Source organism: Podarcis vaucheri (assembly GCF_965113315.1).
Source record: "Podarcis vaucheri genome assembly, chromosome: 16".
Lineage (NCBI taxonomy): Eukaryota > Metazoa > Chordata > Lepidosauria > Squamata > Lacertidae > Podarcis > Podarcis vaucheri.
This window is the reverse complement of record NC_138754.1, coordinates 10,920,641-10,938,027: the sequence shown is the minus strand read 5'-3', so window position 1 is coordinate 10,938,027 and position 17,387 is coordinate 10,920,641. Positions and strand designations below refer to the sequence as shown.

Sequence of the window (17,387 nt, the reverse complement as noted above, 5' to 3'; positions counted from 1 at the left end):
GACCAGAAAAACTGCGGACAAACTTCGGCTCCCTTGGCCAGTAAAGCGAGATGAGCGCCGCAACCCCAGAGTCATTCGCGACTGGACTTAACTGTCAGGGGTCCTTTACCTTTTTTAAAAAGATGTTTTTATATAGGTTGGAAGCAGCCCAGAGTGGCTGGGACAACCCAGTCAAAGAGACAGAGTATACAGTGGTACCTCGGGTTAAGTACTTAATCTGTTCCGGAGGTCTGTTCTTAACCTGAAATTGTTCTTAACCTGAGGTAGCACTTTAGCTAATGGGGCCTTCCACTGCCGCTGAGCGATTTGTGTTCTCATCCTGAAGCAAAGTTCTTAACCCGAGATACTATTTCTGGGTTGGCGGAGTCTGTAACCTGAAGCGTCTGTAACCCGAGGTACCACTGTATTATTAAATAGGATCTTCCACCAGACTTGCACCAGAGTGACAGGCCAAAAAATGGGACATTCCAGGATCCAATCAGAAGCAGGAATGGTTTCTGTAATTCCGGGATGTCCTGCTTAAAACAGGGTGGTTGACCATTTGCAATTCCCATCTCAATATGGGTGCATTCGGGCTTAGCCGATTTTCCTTAGAAACTCGGGGAGTGGCAATTATGTTGTGAAGTGTCCTGAGATCTACAGATGCTGGGTAGTATAATAATAATAATAATAATAATAATAATAATAATCCCTTCTTCTTCTTCTCCTCCCTGGACTGCATGCTTCTCAGTTCCTGAACTGGAGAAAGGGGAACTTCAGGCTGAGCCCGATGATCGGCTATCATGAAGCGAGAAGTTTACGGCCTCAAAAGCAGGAAAGCATGTGTTCTGTGGTTGGTGGGCAGTCCTGCTGAAGACTTGAGCGCTGCAGAGCAGAGGCTCAGCTCAGACGCTGGACACTCCTGTCTTGGGAGGAAGGCGTAGGCAAGCCGGATTCAGCCAGTCGCTCTCGCCTCGCGTCTCCCTTGACCTTGCCCGTTGGGGAGGGAAGCTCTGCCACTCGACTGGACCTGGTACCTCTCCAGGATGAAGGTGTACATTTTGACAGCCCTCCTGGTTCTCCTGGCAGCGGAGGAAGCAGGTAAAGCGGGTGGGCTGGGAGAAATGGCCTTTTGCTCATCTTTCCGCACGAAAAGAGAAGTGAACGGAGATTGTAGGTTTGAGAAATCAGCGCCTTCCCTCAGTCCTAGCGACTTCAGAGGCCTGGGAGACGGTGGCAGGAGGGAGAGCCTTTTCTGTGGCTGCTCCCATATTGCGGAATTCCCTCCCAAGAGAGGTCAGACCGGATCCCTCCTTGTTATCCATCTGCCGGCAGGTTCAGTGCGCCCTGTTCAGACAGGCTTTTGAAAATGACGGGGCTGAGAGTGCTGATCGCTGGGTCTCTTTGTCAGGGCAAACTGGACTTTAATTGCCGGACCTCTAAAAATACATCAGAATTGTGTTCTGATGTATTTTAATTATTGCTTTTAACTCATTTGTCTTTATTGCTTTGTATTCTACGTATACGTTTTTAAATGTTTCTCCAGGAGAAAGGAGGGATATGAGTACACTAATTGGAAATATAATAATAATATATAATAATAGTAAATTGCAACAATAATAGCAGCCACTAAGTTTGCCTCACTTTAAACCCACTGTGTGTTTACAACAACTTGTAACTGATTACATTCTCCACCTCAGATGTTCAGGGTGGCAGAAAAAATGGCCCTCATCTGTTCTATTTTCACAACAACCCAGTGAGGTACTTTAGGCTGAGAGAGAAAGTGGTTGATGGGGGTGGGGTGGGGTAGGATGTTTGAATCTCTCCCCCCAAAAAAACTGCTAGGCCCCCACTATAACCAATTACCCCCCCCCCACCAAAAATTCTGATTCTGCTGTACAGCTGTGTTGCAAGCCTGACTTGGTAGATTAATCAACTACAGTTTCATTTGATCAAGCAATAAGGTCGGTTTCATGTGGTGGGACTGTAAGACCACACTTGGTTGTTGTTACCCCTCACATCCCCCCCCCCCATCCCTGGGTCAGGGAATGGAGGGGTGGGAAATCCCTTAAATATGGCCTTTCTAAGTGGAAGTGGTAAATTCATACCTTAAATAGTATGTGGAAAGGCATTTGTATTGAATTTTTAGTAACATGCAACTGTTTATATTTTGACCAATTAAAAAGGGGGATACTGATCCACTTAGAAATTCTTTAATCTGTGAAGCTGCAATCCTGCGTATCCACTTACATGAGTGTAAACCAGACCCTCCACATGTCCCTATTTTCCAGGGACGTCCCTGATTTGGAGAAGCTGTCCCGGTTTCTGATTTGATCCCAGAATGTCCCACTTTTCCTTAGGATGTCCCTATTTTCCCTGAAGAAATGTTGGAGGGTATGGAGTTATCTGTCCCCCCAAGCCGCCTGAAGGCGATCCTGTATAGGGAAGTTTTTTTAATGTTTAATGCTTTATTAAGTTTTCATATATGTTGGAAGCTGCACAGAGTGGCTGGGGCAACCCAATAAGATGCAAGGAGCATAAATAGTAAAATTATCGTTATGGAATGGGACGTCCCTGTTTTCATCGGAGAAATGTCGGAGGGCATGGTAACCGTGACTGAACTCAGTGGCACACACTTCTGAGCAACATTAGATACACCCAACTCATTTCGTCTCAGGGTGGGCATATGGAAATTAATGAACCTAAGTTAGCCATGCCAATTAATCTCCATGGGTCTACTCTGAGTAGCTAGCATTGGCCAGAACCCCATGTATAGGATTGCAGAGATGACGGCACATGTTCACTAACACTACAAGTTAGGCCGTGCTTAATGAAAACTAATGTTGTGCCAGCCAGTTTACTCCTTTTGTAGTCTATCTAGTCAATTGCTAGATAGCATCGTTGTGCTAAGATACAGGATCTGTGTCTGCCATCCACAAAAAGAGGGAGGTTTATTTTGGGAGGGGTGCCAAGTTTTACAGTATGGTAAACTTTCTTGTATTAGAGGCCAGTTGCGGGCCGGATTGAGACGGCGACTGGGCCGCATCCTGTCCCCGGGCCTTAGGCTGCCTACCCCTGACGTACAGCCTCTAAACTTGAAAGGAGAACATTGGTCTCTTCTAGGAAAGCAAAACTGATTCCCTTAACAAGGGTCACCATCGGGCACAACCACCGTCTGCTCAAACCAGATGACAGGCAGGAGTTTCGATTCTTAAAAGGGGCATCCCACACCTTGTCTGTTCCTGCCTCTCTGTGGCTTTCGGATTTTGTTCCACTGTGCTCACGACAGGATCAAGGGGATGTGGCCAAGTGGTAGAATATTTGTGTTGCAGGTGGAAGCTCCCAAATTTAATCCCCAACATCTCCAGCTAGGATAGGGGGAAACGCCTGTCTGAAAACCCTCAAGAGCTGCTGCCAGTCAGTGTAGACAATACTGAGCTTGGTGGGTCAGTGGTCTGGCTTGGTAGAAGATGCTCCCTGTGCAGCACCAGGCTAAGGCACAGTCTGTAATATTGTAGCTCAGCCATAGATCATGTGCTTTGTGTACAAAAGGGTCCAGCATCAATCCCTGGCATCGTCTCCGGGTAGGAATAGGAAAGGCAGGACCCCGGAGATCAGCTGCCAAACAGCACAGGTAGACAGTGCTCAGCAAGAGCTCAGCAGTAGCATAGAGCAGCTTCCACAACAGGGATGGGCAATTGTGCCAATTTAGCATAGCTGTCAACTTACAGATTTGAAAATAAGGGACCAGCAGCCTCAAAAATAAGGGATCTGAAGCCAAAAGAAGGGATTTTCCGGGCACAGGTATGTTCAACTTCTGAGCCCCTCTGAGCCAAAGGCAGAAAGCACTGCCAGCAGCCAAATGAAGCCTCATCAATAAGGGACAGCAGTGGGACATGGCTCTGGGATAAGGGACTGTCCCGCCAAATAAGGGACAATTAACAGCTATGCAATTTAGGTTTCGCTGAATTTCTCCTTTTCCCAGTCTTCAGTTCTCCATCAGCTTGTGAATATATATATACAGTGGTACCTCAGGTTACATACGCTTCAGGTTACAGACTCCGCTAACCCAGAAATAGTATCTCGGGTTAAGAACTTTGCTTCAGGATGAGAACAGAAATCGCGCAGCGGCAGCAGCAGGAGGCCCCATTAGCTAAAGTGGTGCTTCAGGTTAAGAACAGTTTAAGGTTAAGAACAGACCTCCAGAACAAATTAACCTGAGGTACCACTGTATATTTAAGTGCATTGCCCTCATGTATGTATTTTTCTGTGCCGTTTTGTCTACATACACGTTTTTGCAAAGCCACTTCCCCATATGCAATGCATTTTTGTAAGTTGCTTTTAGTAACACATGCATTTTAGACACACAGTTTACCCTAGTAATAGAAACATAGAATTGTGGAGCTGGAAGGGATCTCAAGGGCCATCTAGACCTATCCTCTGCCATGCAGGAATCTCAACACACGGACCCCCATCTGTGCATTTTTTGTACACATCACTTGTCTGGAGAACTGCATTTCAAAAATTTGATGAATGCAAATTTCACATGGTGGTTGTGTTTCGACTTGTGTCAAATCTGGTAAGTCTGAAATGCAAGCTGAAGTCAATTCCCACCCCCACCCCTTGTCCGAAGTAATGCAATTATTTATTTTTAAATGTCTTTTTATTTAATTTTATGTAACCCATAAGAACCAAGAACAGAATGCACATAAACAGAACAGAAAATACAAGTATGGAATCCAAAATATCCCAAAGATTTCCAAAGAATGTAAATAACACAAGGCAAAAACTGTGAGGGCCAAATACTGAAATTATCATCTCTCCAGAGCTGGCCATGTGCGTGAAGTGGTTTCCTTGCTTTATTAGAACTATTAATATATTGAATAAAAGGTAAGCAATCAGTACGGAAAGGATCCTTGTCTGACCTTCCCTGAACCATTTTAGCCACATCAGTTCATTTTTCTGACAATGAAATTGTCCAAATTCTGCTGTACCCATAATTCAATGAGATACCGTTCAGCTTTCACCATTTATAGGCTTAATACAGTGCTGCAAAAACAGACTAAGCAAGTGCCTAGGACACCAGCAAGCAGGGGCATGCAAACAAAGAGATTTTTTTAAAAAAATAAATAATTCAACATTTAATTAAGGGGGGAAGCGCTGAATTTTGCAATTGGAAAATCTAGAAACAATCTATTTTATTTTCAGCATGCATGTAAGTAAAGTATCATTTGAAAAAAGACAATTCCATATTGTTTTTATTTTGAATTACGTATGGGCGGCCCATCATAATATTTTCAGTGCTTTGGTTCTCTAACAGTCTTAATCCAGCCTTGTCTTAATACAGTTATTTCTGAAGCTTCTCAAAAATCACCATCTTGTGTGCTGTCCAAAACCTGTTCTGGAAAAGACAGGGCGGCTTGCCCACATCTCTAGCAGAGGCATCCAAAATAGATATCCCGTGCGTACACATTGCCCTGTAAAGTGTTGGTGGTCTCAGATCACAGGAGCTGCGTAGCCTCTCTGCTCTCCCCCCCCCGCCCCACCCTCTACACTTTACATTTGTGTCCTATCAGTGGTATGAGATCTGCTACAACTGCTACCTGTGGTTTAGCGAAGTGTTTGCTAATCTGATGCTTTTTCATCACCACAAAAAGGCGATAGCAGCTAATTTATGTGCTCAGCTCTTTATCCCTTCTTTGGGTCCCTGGAATGAATACTTACAGAAACAGGCTTGTCATTACACACATACATTATACTAATAGACTTTAAAAACTTGGTCCTTTGTACAGGGGTGCCTTGGTTCTCAAACTTAATCCGTTCCGGAAGTCCGTTCCAAAACCAAAGCGTTCCAAAACCAAGGCACGCTTTCCCATAGGAAGTAATGCAAAATGGGTTAATCCGTTCCAGACTTTTAAAAACAACCCCTAAAGCAGCAATTTAACATGAATTTTACTATCTAACGAGACCACTGATCCATAAAATAAAAGCAATAAACAATGTACTGCAGTCACACAATCAATCAATCAGTGGCTAAACTGGGTTCCACACAGTCACAGAAACAAAACAAAAAAGCCGCAAAAACAAAAATGCAAAATAAATCGCAAAAACAGACAGACCTCAGTGTAACACTCAAATGGAAGTGTGGCACTCAAATCGGAAGCGTGACACTCAAAACGGAGCACGTTCAGCTTCCGAAAGAAGTTTGCAAACCAGAACACTTACTTCCAGGTTTGCAGTGTTTGGGTTCCAAGTTGTTTGAGTACCAAGGCGTTTGAGAACCAAGGTAACACTGTACTCACCTAGTCAAAAAACTGCGTTTTGAATGCCTTATAAACATGTAACACTAGATAACACTGGAGAACAATTTTGTTCAATTTTCCGTAGCGTTTTTCTTTTCTTGTAACGATTTAATTTCTGACTTATTTACAGCGTTTCCCCCCCTGTGTGTAGATGCAGCCCAAGTCACATAGACCACGTCATGAAAGAAAAAAGTTAGAGGGGAAAATGCTGCCAACAAGTATAGTTCCAAATTTACCAGGCTTGTGACAATATGGTTTTGTCAGGGCTTTGGTTTCCAGCTTGAACTCACAGGAACTCAGTTCCGGCACCTCTCAATATAAGCCATTGCTATTATAAGAGAACAAGGGAGGTGCTAGTGGTGAGTTCTGGCATCTCCTTTTCTATAAAAATAGTACTGTTGTCCTGAAAATGCAGACTCTGTAGTAGAATGTAATAAAGGAATACCAAATCATATAAAAAGTGTCTGGAGGTTCTAGTCCTTGTTGAAATCTCAAATTTGATTTTCTCCATTATAGCTTATATCCCAGAGTGAGGGGCACCAAGTGTCCAGTGTAAGATTTGGGGCTGTTTTCCCCTGAGTTTCACCAAGGGCAGCAGTTAGTTCAGTTGGTTTGGAGCATGGTGCTGGTAACGCAAAGCTCGTGGGTTTGATCCCCTGATGTGCCACCTGCGTATTCCTCTATCGCAAGGGTGACCCTCGAGATCCTTTCTATAGATCTAGGAATCTATAATTCTACTATTCATGCTACCTGAGAAATGTTGTTTAGTCGTGTCTGACTCTTCGTGTCCCCCTGGACCAGAGCACGCCAGGCCTTCCTGTCTTCCACTGCCTCCTGCAGTTTGGTCAAACTCATGCTGGTAGCTTTGAGAACACTATCCAACCATCTCGTCCTCTCGTCCCCTTCTCCTTGTGCCCTCCATCTTTCCCAACATCAGGGTCTTTTCCAGGGAGTCTTCTCTTCTCATGATGTGGCCAAAGTATTGGAGCCTCGGCTTCAGGATCTGTCCTTCCAGTGAGCACCCAGGGCTGATTTCCTTCAGAATGGATCGGTTTGATCTTCTTGCAGTCCATGGGACTCTCAATAGGACATCCCTATTTTCATCAGAGAAACTTTGGAGCGTATGGAATAGGACGTCCCTTTTTTCAAAGGAGAAATGTATGAGAGCTGTGAGGGGAAAGGGGCTTCTTCTTATTATTGTTATCAGTGCTTTTTTTCTGGGGGACGCAGGGGGACGCATACTCCTAAACATTTTGTGACTCTAAGTTTGGCCTCATTGAGGGGCAGTATTTCAATATGAGTAGGAAAATGAGAGTACCCCTCAACATTTTTTAAAGAAAAAAAGCACTAATAATAATAATAATTTTATTTATACCCCACTCAACTGGCTGAGTTGCCCCAGCCACTCTGGGCGGCTTCCAACACACACAAAATTAATCATAATAAAACATCAAACATTAATAGTAACAGTCAGATCCTATATAAAAAGTTACAATAACTTTAAAATAAACAACTTATACCAAATAAAGCAATATGCAATGATGCATTAGAATCCAACAGTAAACACTAAAACAACAGCAAATAATAATTAGACAGTTTACACTTATTACAATAAAGAATTACTCATCTATAATCGATAAAAATAGCAACAAATCACAATACATAAAATGCCACAAATCATACAAAACGATGTAAAAGGATTGTAAATTAAGAAACAAATGCATACAAATTATAACATTATTTAAAACAAAACAAAACAACTCTCAGCACCCACAACAAACCATAGCGCCCAGAATCCTTTGAGGAAAACCATGACTTTTTAAAGGGGTATGATTCTGCTTTAAATGTAAGGTGTAAATGGGGCCTAGATGGGCCTTTGGCCTGATCCAGAAGGGAGCGCTCCTGATGTTCCAACATTAAGAACAAATCCAGTATGCGCAGGCTGGTGGCGCAGTTTTGAAGACCTTGAAAGACCTGCATTGGCTCCCAGTACGTTTCCGAGCACAATTCAAAGTGTTGATGCTGACCTTTCCAGCCCTAAATGGCCTCGGTCCTTTATACCTGAAGGAGCGTCTCCACACCCATCGTTCTGCCGGGACACTGAGGTCCAGCGCCGAGGGCCTTCTGGCGAATCCCTCACTGCGAGAAGCCAAGTTACAGGGAACCAGGCAGAGGGCCTTCTCGGTGGTGGCACCTGCCCTCTGCAACGCCCTCCTATCAGATGTCAAAGAGAACAACAACTACCATTCTTTTAGAAGACATCTGAAGGCAGCCCTGTTTAGGGAAACTTTTAATGTTTGATGTATTGCAGTGTTTTAGTATTTTTTTGGAAGCCGCCCAGAGTGGCTGGGGAATCCCAGCCAGATGGGCGGTGTATAAATAATAAATAATAATAATAATAATTATTATTATTATTATTATTATTATTATTATTATTATTATTATTATTATTATTGAAGAAGTAACAAAATGCACCTTGTTTCCCTGCAGAGGCGCTGAGGGAACCTCAGTTGTGCTACGTCTTGGATGGGATCCTGTTTGTCTATGGTATAATCCTCACGTTCCTGTACTGCCGGCTGAAGGTAAGTCTTTTTTTTTATTAAATGGCTCTCTGAGATGCATATGTCTTGATCTTAATGCAAGGGACGGGTGATCTAAAAGTTAAATGACGTACGCATCAGTCAACTGAAGGAAAATTGTCACAGAAGTGGGTTTTTTGCAGGGAGAAGTTCATTTATCAATTTCTTCACGAATAAAGGTATGAATGTGCCACAAAAGATCCTCTCCTGTGCATCACTGAAAAAGAAGGCAGCGATTTCCATTCAATTTGTATATGCTAACTTATAGGCATAATGCAATTAAAAATAATAATACTGTAATTTAAATAGGGTGGAAAGACACCATACCATTGGGAGTTGTGCTTTGTGCCTGCTTAGTCTGCTATCCAACTGCTGACTTGTTGCTGGGCATCTTCAAGGCCTCATCCTGCTCTCCCGTCTTAGGGTTATTTAGCCCCTATCTGCACTATACATTTAAAACAGTACCATACCACTTTAATCAGAGTGTTTTAAAACGGTATGATACTACTTTAAATGTACTGTGCGGATGCAGCCTCGGTTTCTTCCCATTGGCCAAAACGATGTGGATTGTAAGCTCCTGCAGGGCAGGGACCTAATGTGCAGAATATCTAAGTAAACGAATACTGCTTCATGAACACATAATTTAAAGAGTTGCTGCCATTTAAATGTTGCCTTACTGGCTGTATTTATTTACCTTAATAATAATAATAATAATAATAATAATAATAATAATAATAATAAATCCCACCCTTCCTTGGTGGAGCTAGAGCAGCATACAGTGGTACCTCAGGTTAAGTACTTAATTCGTTCCGGAGGTCCGTTCTGAACCTGAAACTGTTCTTAACCTGAAGCACTACTTTAGCTAATGGGGCCTCCTGCTGCTGCCACGCCGCCAGAGCACGATTTCTGTTCTCATCCTGAAGCAAAGTTCTTAACCTGAAGCACTATTTCTGGGTTAGTGGAGTCTGTTACCTGAAGCGTATGTAACCTGAAGCGTATGTAACCTGAGGTACCACTGTACATTGTTTTTCCTTCCTTCCTGTTTTATTCTCACTAGAACCCTGTGAGATACACCATACTTTGGCCACATCTGCGCCAGACATTGAAAGAAGCCCTTTAAACTGTCATGGCTTTGTCCAAAGAATCCTGGGGAAATGTTGTTTGCTAAGGGAGCTTATAGTTGTTACAGTACACCCACCCATCCACCCCACATTCCCCCACAGAGCTACAATTCCCAGAGTTCCCTGTGAGGAGGGATTGATTGCTAAACCACTTTGGGAATTATAGCTCTGTGAGTGGAATAGAGGTTGTCCTAACAGCCCTCAAGAGCCTTGATAAACTATAGTTCCCAGGATTCTCTGGGGGAAGCAGCAACTGTTTAAAGTGATCGGATACTGACTTTAAATGAACAGTTCAGATGAGGCATGAGTGCGCATGTGTGTGTGAGAATGAGTGAATGAGAATGAGTCCAGGGTCACCCTCAAACTTCATGGCTTGAGTGGGATTTTGAACCTGGGTCTCTGCAGCTTAAATCTGCCACTCAAACCACTGCAATCGACACAAGATAATATCACCAAGGCAACTATTTGTGAACAAACAATAAACGTCCCTAAATATGGACACACCTAAAAATGGCAAGAGTAGTTTCTTTCCCACATAGGTTTTATCTCACACAACGGCAAACGCAGAAAATAAAGAGTCCACCTGTGATATATCAGTTGGTTCAGTGCTCAGACGTCGTTCCGGTAATCAGATGTTTCATCACGAAAGAGTTTAGTCGTCAAGCTTTGAAGTAAATAATATACATGAGAAGACTGTATGCAAACGACTTAAAGCAGGGCTATGTCTGTCCCCATGTGCATGTTTCCATCGGAAGGAGCATAGAAAGAGGACAATGTCCTTCAGTTTGTTAAACTGCAGGCTGTCTCTCCACAAGTTGCTCCATAGTTAGTGAATGGCCCTTCTGTGACACTCAGAGGGATTAAAAAGAAACGAGGGAGACGTTTGCTGTGTGGAATTAATGTCTGTTGTTACTTTAAGTTTATAAATGATTTATTTGACTCTGTTTATATTTTTTAACTCTTTAGATCCAATATCGAAGGAAATCGAAGCTTCCCCCTGCTTCCGAATACGAGGTGCCTCTTTGCTCCTTTCACTTAAATAATATTTAGCATTTATATGGCATTTGCAGTGTGTCAGACTAAGGATGGGCTGATAGGCTGGAAGCAGACAGACTTGGTCTCCTAACCATTCTCAGCACCTGTACCAAATTCCAGTTCCTGGTGTTTATTAAAGAGGGCCTAAGACCTGTTAATGAAACTGTAGGCAGAAATTCAACTGGAGGTGTTTTTCTTAGCACAGGAATGGAGCAATGGTGACAACAGCACCTGTTGTGTCGCTGCCTGTTAAAGACATAAGAGTTGTTCCTGTGCACCATAGAAAAATGAGGGGGGTAGACAAAGAAGACTGTGATTTGTTTAAAGAAGTTATTGTGGCTTTTGCACCCTTGCTGCTCCAAACAGAGATTTAACACATTCATGGCTTGAACCTTGCTTTTGTCTTTTCTTCTGCTTTTATTTCATCCTTCTGAAAAAAAGAGCAGGGTTGGTGGGTGGGCATTCTTCCTTTAAAGCACATTCGAGTGATATTCTCTCCCTCAAAGAATTCTGGGCACTGTAGTTTGCTAACAGTTTCTGGGAATTGTAACTCTGTGAGGGGTAAACTACAGCACCCAGAATTCTTTGAGGGAAAGAATGAGCTTTAAAGGTTTGGTGTTTACACTGGTGAAGATGCAGAGAAGGGAAAGGGAAAGGGAAGGGGGTGCATTATATTGTTTCACTTTCTGTTCCTCGGAAATCTCATGCCATTCTCTGTCTTCCTCTTTTGCAGAAAGTGGAAGGAATCTATACCGTAAGTGTCTGCCAACGATTTTCTGGGGCTGGCTGGGATAGGAACACAGGAAGCTGCCTTCAATCTTAGCCAGACCTCTGCTCCATCTAGCTCATTACTGCCAACACTGACTGGCAGAAGCTGGGTTTCAGGCATAAGAACAAAGCAAAAGCCTGGCTGTGGGATCATGCCAATGGCCCACCTAGTGCGATGTCCTGTTCTCACAGTGGCCAACCAGATGCCCGAGGGAACCCCTATACCCAGCAAGTGTCCCGGAAAAACCAGAACATCCCATTTTCCCCCAGCGAGAGCATGGTGGCTATTTTGAGATCTCACCCTGGAAAAACAAGCTTTTGGGGTGGACCATGATCTTGCATGGTTCTGTTATGAGAGAGCACAGTTCCCCCCAAAGCGCATATTTTTGGCTCCATAATCTTGTGTGGGTCACGCAACTCGTGTGGGAAGACAGCCGGGAAGATGCACATCCCGGTTTTGGGACTCAGCATGTTGGAGGGTTTGAGGTCCCGAGCTCAACAGCAACTCTCACCCCTTGTGATTCCCCTCCAGCACTGGATGAAGTCCATAGCCATTGATAAATCTAAAGGGTAAAGGGACCCCTGACCATTAGGTCCAGTCATGGCCGACTCTGGGGTTGCGGCGCTCATCTCGCTTTATTGGCCGAGGGAGCCGGTGTACAGCTTCCGGGTCATGTGGCCAGCAAGACTAAGCCGCTTCTGGCAAACCAGAGCAGCACACGGAAACGCCGTTTACCTTCCCGCCGGAGCGGTACCTATTTATCTACTTGCACTTTGACAGGCTTTCTAACTGCTAGGTTGGCAGGAGCAGGGACCGAGCAACGGGAGCTCACCCCGTCGCGGGGATTCGAACTGCCGACCTTTCGATCAGCAAGTCCTAGGCTCTGTGGTTTAACTCACAGCGCCACCCGCGTCCCTTCATTAGATTGATAAATCTAATCCCCCATAAATTTGCCTAATCCTGTAAAGACGTAAGCAGAACCTGCTGAAAAAGGCCAAAGCTGCTCTAGTCCAGCATCCTGTTCTCACAGGCCCAGTTGGCTATCCCTGTGTTGTTGTTTTTAATGCTTAAAGTAGTGAACAAGCTTCAAAAGCAGATCAAATCAAGTATAAATGGCGGCTGGTTATAAATATAGCCGTGTTTTTTCACTATAGTTGGAAGACTTGTGATCTATTTATCATGCTATCAATCTTGTTGCCAACCAGGTGTGTGTGTTTGTGTGTGTGTGTGTGTGTGTGTTTTAAATCAGTTAATAAGTCTGTTTTACTGAACAATAGAATGACCACAGGGAAGAAGCAATGTGCTTTTGGTACTGTGGAGAAAGTTTTCAGTTCAGATCCGCCTTGACAGGGTGTTGGGGGCTTTGAATGACAAAAGTTAGGGGATGGCATAATTGCGCCTCTCTAAAAGTCGGGGTGCTGGTGGTGGGAAGGCCAGCTCCACTCAGCCGGTATCCACACTGTACATTTAAAGCACCACAATAGCCCATCCTCATGAAATTTCATATGCGTTTTAGTGTGAGTTTCGCCTAACTTAGGCATGTTTGCTTTCCCTGACCTGTCTCTCTATCTCTTCATTTACAGGGTCTTGGCCCTCATGAGCCCGCAACTTATCAAACTCTTACGCGCCCCAAAACTGACCCGAAGGAGCAGCCGCCTGCAGAAGCAGAAACCTTCGTGGGATAGGAACACTGTCTTGTGGAGACCCCCTTCTCAACATCTGAAATTACGCAACTATATTTTGACGTCAGAAGAAGGACTGTCTCTGCGCCCTTTGCTGTACCTGCATGGAATATGCCGGCACATCACTTAAAGTGATTTTGATGGCGCAGTAGACCAAGAAGGGCCCTGCAGATGTTGCTGGACTACAACTCCCATCATCCCTGACCGTTGGCCATGCTGGCTGGGGCTGATGGGAGATGGAGTCCTACTACTCATGGCAGACCACAGATTCCCCAGCCTACCACAGATCTTGCCTGTTGTATTAGCAACCCTTATGTTTGCCGATTTGACGTCTTCCACAGCGGGACAGCTTGAGGGTGGGCAAGAAAGAAGTGCCAGCTTTTATTAATCTTTATTTAAAAATAATACTACTTATGGCTCTGTTCTCCTGCTGTTTTTAAATATCATGTCCATAGCTTGTTTGGAAAATCATGTCAAAATGTCAATAGCTTAGCAATGTAAGTGCAATCAGGATTCCTGGCTGGGAGTTAGAGATGAACAAATTTGTCCATTTTGGTTCTCCAAGTTCCTCATCTTCCCAGTCTTCATTTCTCCACATTTCCACAACAGTGGGGAAGAGCCTCCTGTATTAAATCCTGAACAGCTGTGGCTAGATAGACCAATGGTCTGACTTGGTATATTTCCTTTGTTCCTAATTTGTTCCTAATTTACAGATTATTATTTTTTAAATCATCAGCATCTGAGTAGAGAATTCTCCTAACATATTTTTGTATGCAGCTTTGACTAATATAGATATTCTTGCAACAAATTTTCCCTAACATTATGCATTTTTGTATGTTATTTTCACTAAATAAATATTTTTTTTACGAATACTTTGCCCTACTGTATGCCTTTTTGGCAGAAAGGGTGAAGAGACTTTTCAGTGCATAAAATGCTCTCATTTCACCCTGATTGGGCAACTCCTGGACTCTTCTTGGACCTTGCTGCAGATATAGTAGCAGGGTCTCCAACCCCGTGACCCCAGACCACACCACCTCTGGTTTGCAGGAAGGCTATATGACAAAGTGCACTCCTCCTGGTTTGCTTGTGTTTACTTATCTTCCCATTAGCCATTTGTTCATCACACACTTTTAAATGTACTTTCCGATCACTTTCCATGTCATAAAAAGTCTTTCTCTGTGGGTGGGGTTGTTGTTTTTTAAAGTAGTTTATTTGCACTTCAATTAAACCTACCTACCTGTCCAGTTTGTGCCTGAATCCTTCTCACAAAATATTGACAGTCTGCAGACGACCTAAGGATCAGTACACCAAGAAAATCCTCCTTCTAAGCCTGTTTTAAAAGTTGCTGATTTGATTATGTTGGAGACAACTATCTCTGCCCTCGTCTGTTTCACTAGATTGCTCTGTATATATATATGATTTTATTATTTGTTGCAAGCAGCCCTGAAAATGCTAAATAAATAAATGTAATGAAAAGTCAATGTGTTCACTGCCTCTCTCTGTTTCTTTATTACATAGCTGTCCAACACCTCCTGCCCCAACACAAAATACTGAAGGAATAGTAATCATAAATTGTGAAACGTGCTTATTTGTGGGTTTCAGTTGGAGTTTGTTCATTTATTTATTTTTATTGCATTTATATCCCACCTTTTCTTCCAAGGAGCTCAAAGTGGCATGCATGTTTCTTTCCCTCTCCCTTTTACCTTCACAACCTACCTGTGAGGTGGGTTAGTCTGTGAAACAGTGACTGGCCCAAGGTCACCAGTGAGCTTCATGGCTGAGCAGGAATTCGAACCCTGGTCTCCTAGGTCTTAATCCAGCACTCTAACCACTACACCACACTGGTAGAATGCCTGGTGCAAACAGTTTGCCATGTAGTATTATTTATGCAGAAACGAATTGAATTCTGGCAGTGCCTTCTTGATCGGTCTACAATAACCATCGTGTTAATTTAGGTTTCCTAGAACTTGATCGTATGTTATTTCCTAGGCATTAAGGCCGAGTATTGTTTTATTTTTAGGTAGTAATGGTCACTAACTTGGATGGCTTTAAAGAAGATTAGACAGTTTAATGGAGGAAAAGGCTACCAATGGCTACTAGCTGCAATGACTATGTAATGCTCCTGAATGCAAGTTGCTGGAACTAGTGTTCTTCAACTCTAGGTCCCTAGACAGCTTTGAATTACAACTCTCATCATCTCCAGACTTGCTTAGCCAATTTTATGGGTGATTGGAGTTGTAGCCGAAGGCTGAAGAACACTGTTAACTAAATGATAATTTGCTTGCAGCCGTGTGTCGAAGGGCCTGTGCCGAGCAATCATTTCTATGACCCAACGGCTGCTAAGCCTGTGGTTCATTTACGGCAGGTTGCATTTGTCAAGTTTCACAGAATTTGACCACAGGCATTGGTAGTCTGCAGGTAGTGGTTTGCTTTCAAAAGCCCCGAAACAACAGCAAAGAACATTGAGGTAATGCTGGCTCTCTAAACGGGTCGGAATTGGTAGCTTACTGAATGCTGCCATCTCCTTTTCGTTGAATTTTCTCTCTGGAGGAGACCCCAACGCATTGAGAGCCAGTTGTTAAGACTGTTGGATTAGGTCCTGGGAGGCAAGAGTTCAAATCCCCACACAGCTCATTGGGTGGCCTTGGGCCAGTCGCACACACTCCCGGTCTTAACCTGCTCAACAGGATTATTGTGAGGATAAGATGGAGAGGGTAGGAAAGGTGGGGTATAAATGCAGTAATAAATGGTAAAACATGTCCTTATCTCCTGACAAGAACTAGTACAAGCAGTCATCTCAGATGCCAGAGAGGAAGAAGGGAAAAGCCGTCCCAGTTTCTGATTTGATCCTAGAATGCCCCGCTATTCCTTAGAATGCCCCTATTTTCATCAGAGAAATGTTGGAGGGTATGGATTTATGCAATTCCAGAGCCAAGGAAATAAGTAGCTCTGCAACCTTTAGAAGGCAGCCCCGTGTAGGGAAGTTTTTAAAATGTTTAACCTTTTCATATAGTGGTACCTCGGTTTAAGAACTTAATTCATTCCGGAGGACTGTTCTTAACCTGAAACTGTTATTAACCTGAAGCACCACTTTAGCTAATGGGGCCTCCCACTGCTGTGCGATTTCTGTTCTCATCCTGCGATTTCTGTTCTCATCCTGAAGCAAAGTTCTTAACCCGAGGTACTATTTCTGGGTTAACGGAGTCTGTAACCTGAAGCGTATGTAACTTGAAGCGTCTGTAACCCGAGGTACCACTGTATGTCGGAAGCTGCCCAGACTGGCTGGGGCAACCCATAATGTATGGTGTAGAGGGGGCCCTGTCAGGCAAAGGCATGAAAGGAGATTTAAAAAGGTGAGGTTCATTTCATCTTGAATTTTTCAGACATAAAAGTTCCGCACAATCTGTGGCTTATACACACCCTCCCTGGCCTGGTCGCAATAAAGAACATGGACAGGAAGAGCAGAAGCGAGGGGTTTGTGTGTCTGTGTGAGGAGATGTGACTGAATGTGAGTCATTTCCTTGGCTTCATGTAGCTCAAGTTTATTTTAGTGTTACTTCCTAACCGACAACGAAACAAGCGACAACCTCCAGTCTGGTCCTATGACTTCAGGATTGCAGGCAGCAGCTACAGACAGGCGAGTGTTTTAAAAGAGATTTGGAAATGAATACAGAAGCATCCCTTCCCACGATGGACACATTTGTTTATTTTTATATTTTTTTGCCCAATCTTCTTTCGACATTGATCAAACAACTTTTGTGGGCCCTCATGCAGTGGTAAATATTATTATATCTCAGATATCTTCACAGGAGGTGGCACACATAGTTCTGCCTCTCCATTTTTATCCATATGACAACCCTGTGAGCAGTGTTAGAAACGGAGATATGAAAGCTAGGAGCTAAATGGCACCTTAAATCTAG

The 17,387-nt window shown here is 43.6% G+C and overlaps 1 protein-coding gene across 1 annotated transcript; it reads left to right on the top strand.

Moving 5' to 3' along the window:
• The first annotated feature begins 843 nt into the window (after window positions 1-843).
• On the top strand, window positions 844-14,948 carry FCER1G (Fc epsilon receptor Ig). Its single transcript, XM_082202656.1, has 5 exons — window positions 844-1,080; window positions 8,772-8,863; window positions 10,948-10,995; window positions 11,750-11,770; window positions 13,369-14,948. The coding sequence occupies exons 1-5, from the start codon at window positions 1,026-1,028 to the stop codon at window positions 13,468-13,470; spliced, it is 318 nt and encodes a 105-aa protein (XP_082058782.1). The 5' UTR covers window positions 844-1,025; the 3' UTR covers window positions 13,471-14,948.
• Window positions 14,949-17,387: the final 2,439 nt, after the last annotated feature.

What these genes read in the sequence shown, in the direction of transcription:
- FCER1G (XM_082202656.1), top strand. Translation starts at nt 1,026, where the DNA reads ATGAAGGTGTACATTTTGACAGCCCTCCTGGTTCTCCTGGCAGCGGAG. An exon ending in TCCTGTACTGCCGGCTGAAG is followed by an intron (nt 8,864 to 10,947) that starts GTAAGTCTTTTT and finishes TTAACTCTTTAG; the next exon opens with ATCCAATATCGAAGGAAATC. An exon ending in AAGTGGAAGGAATCTATACC is followed by an intron (nt 11,771 to 13,368) that starts GTAAGTGTCTGC and finishes CTTCATTTACAG; the next exon opens with GGTCTTGGCCCTCATGAGCC.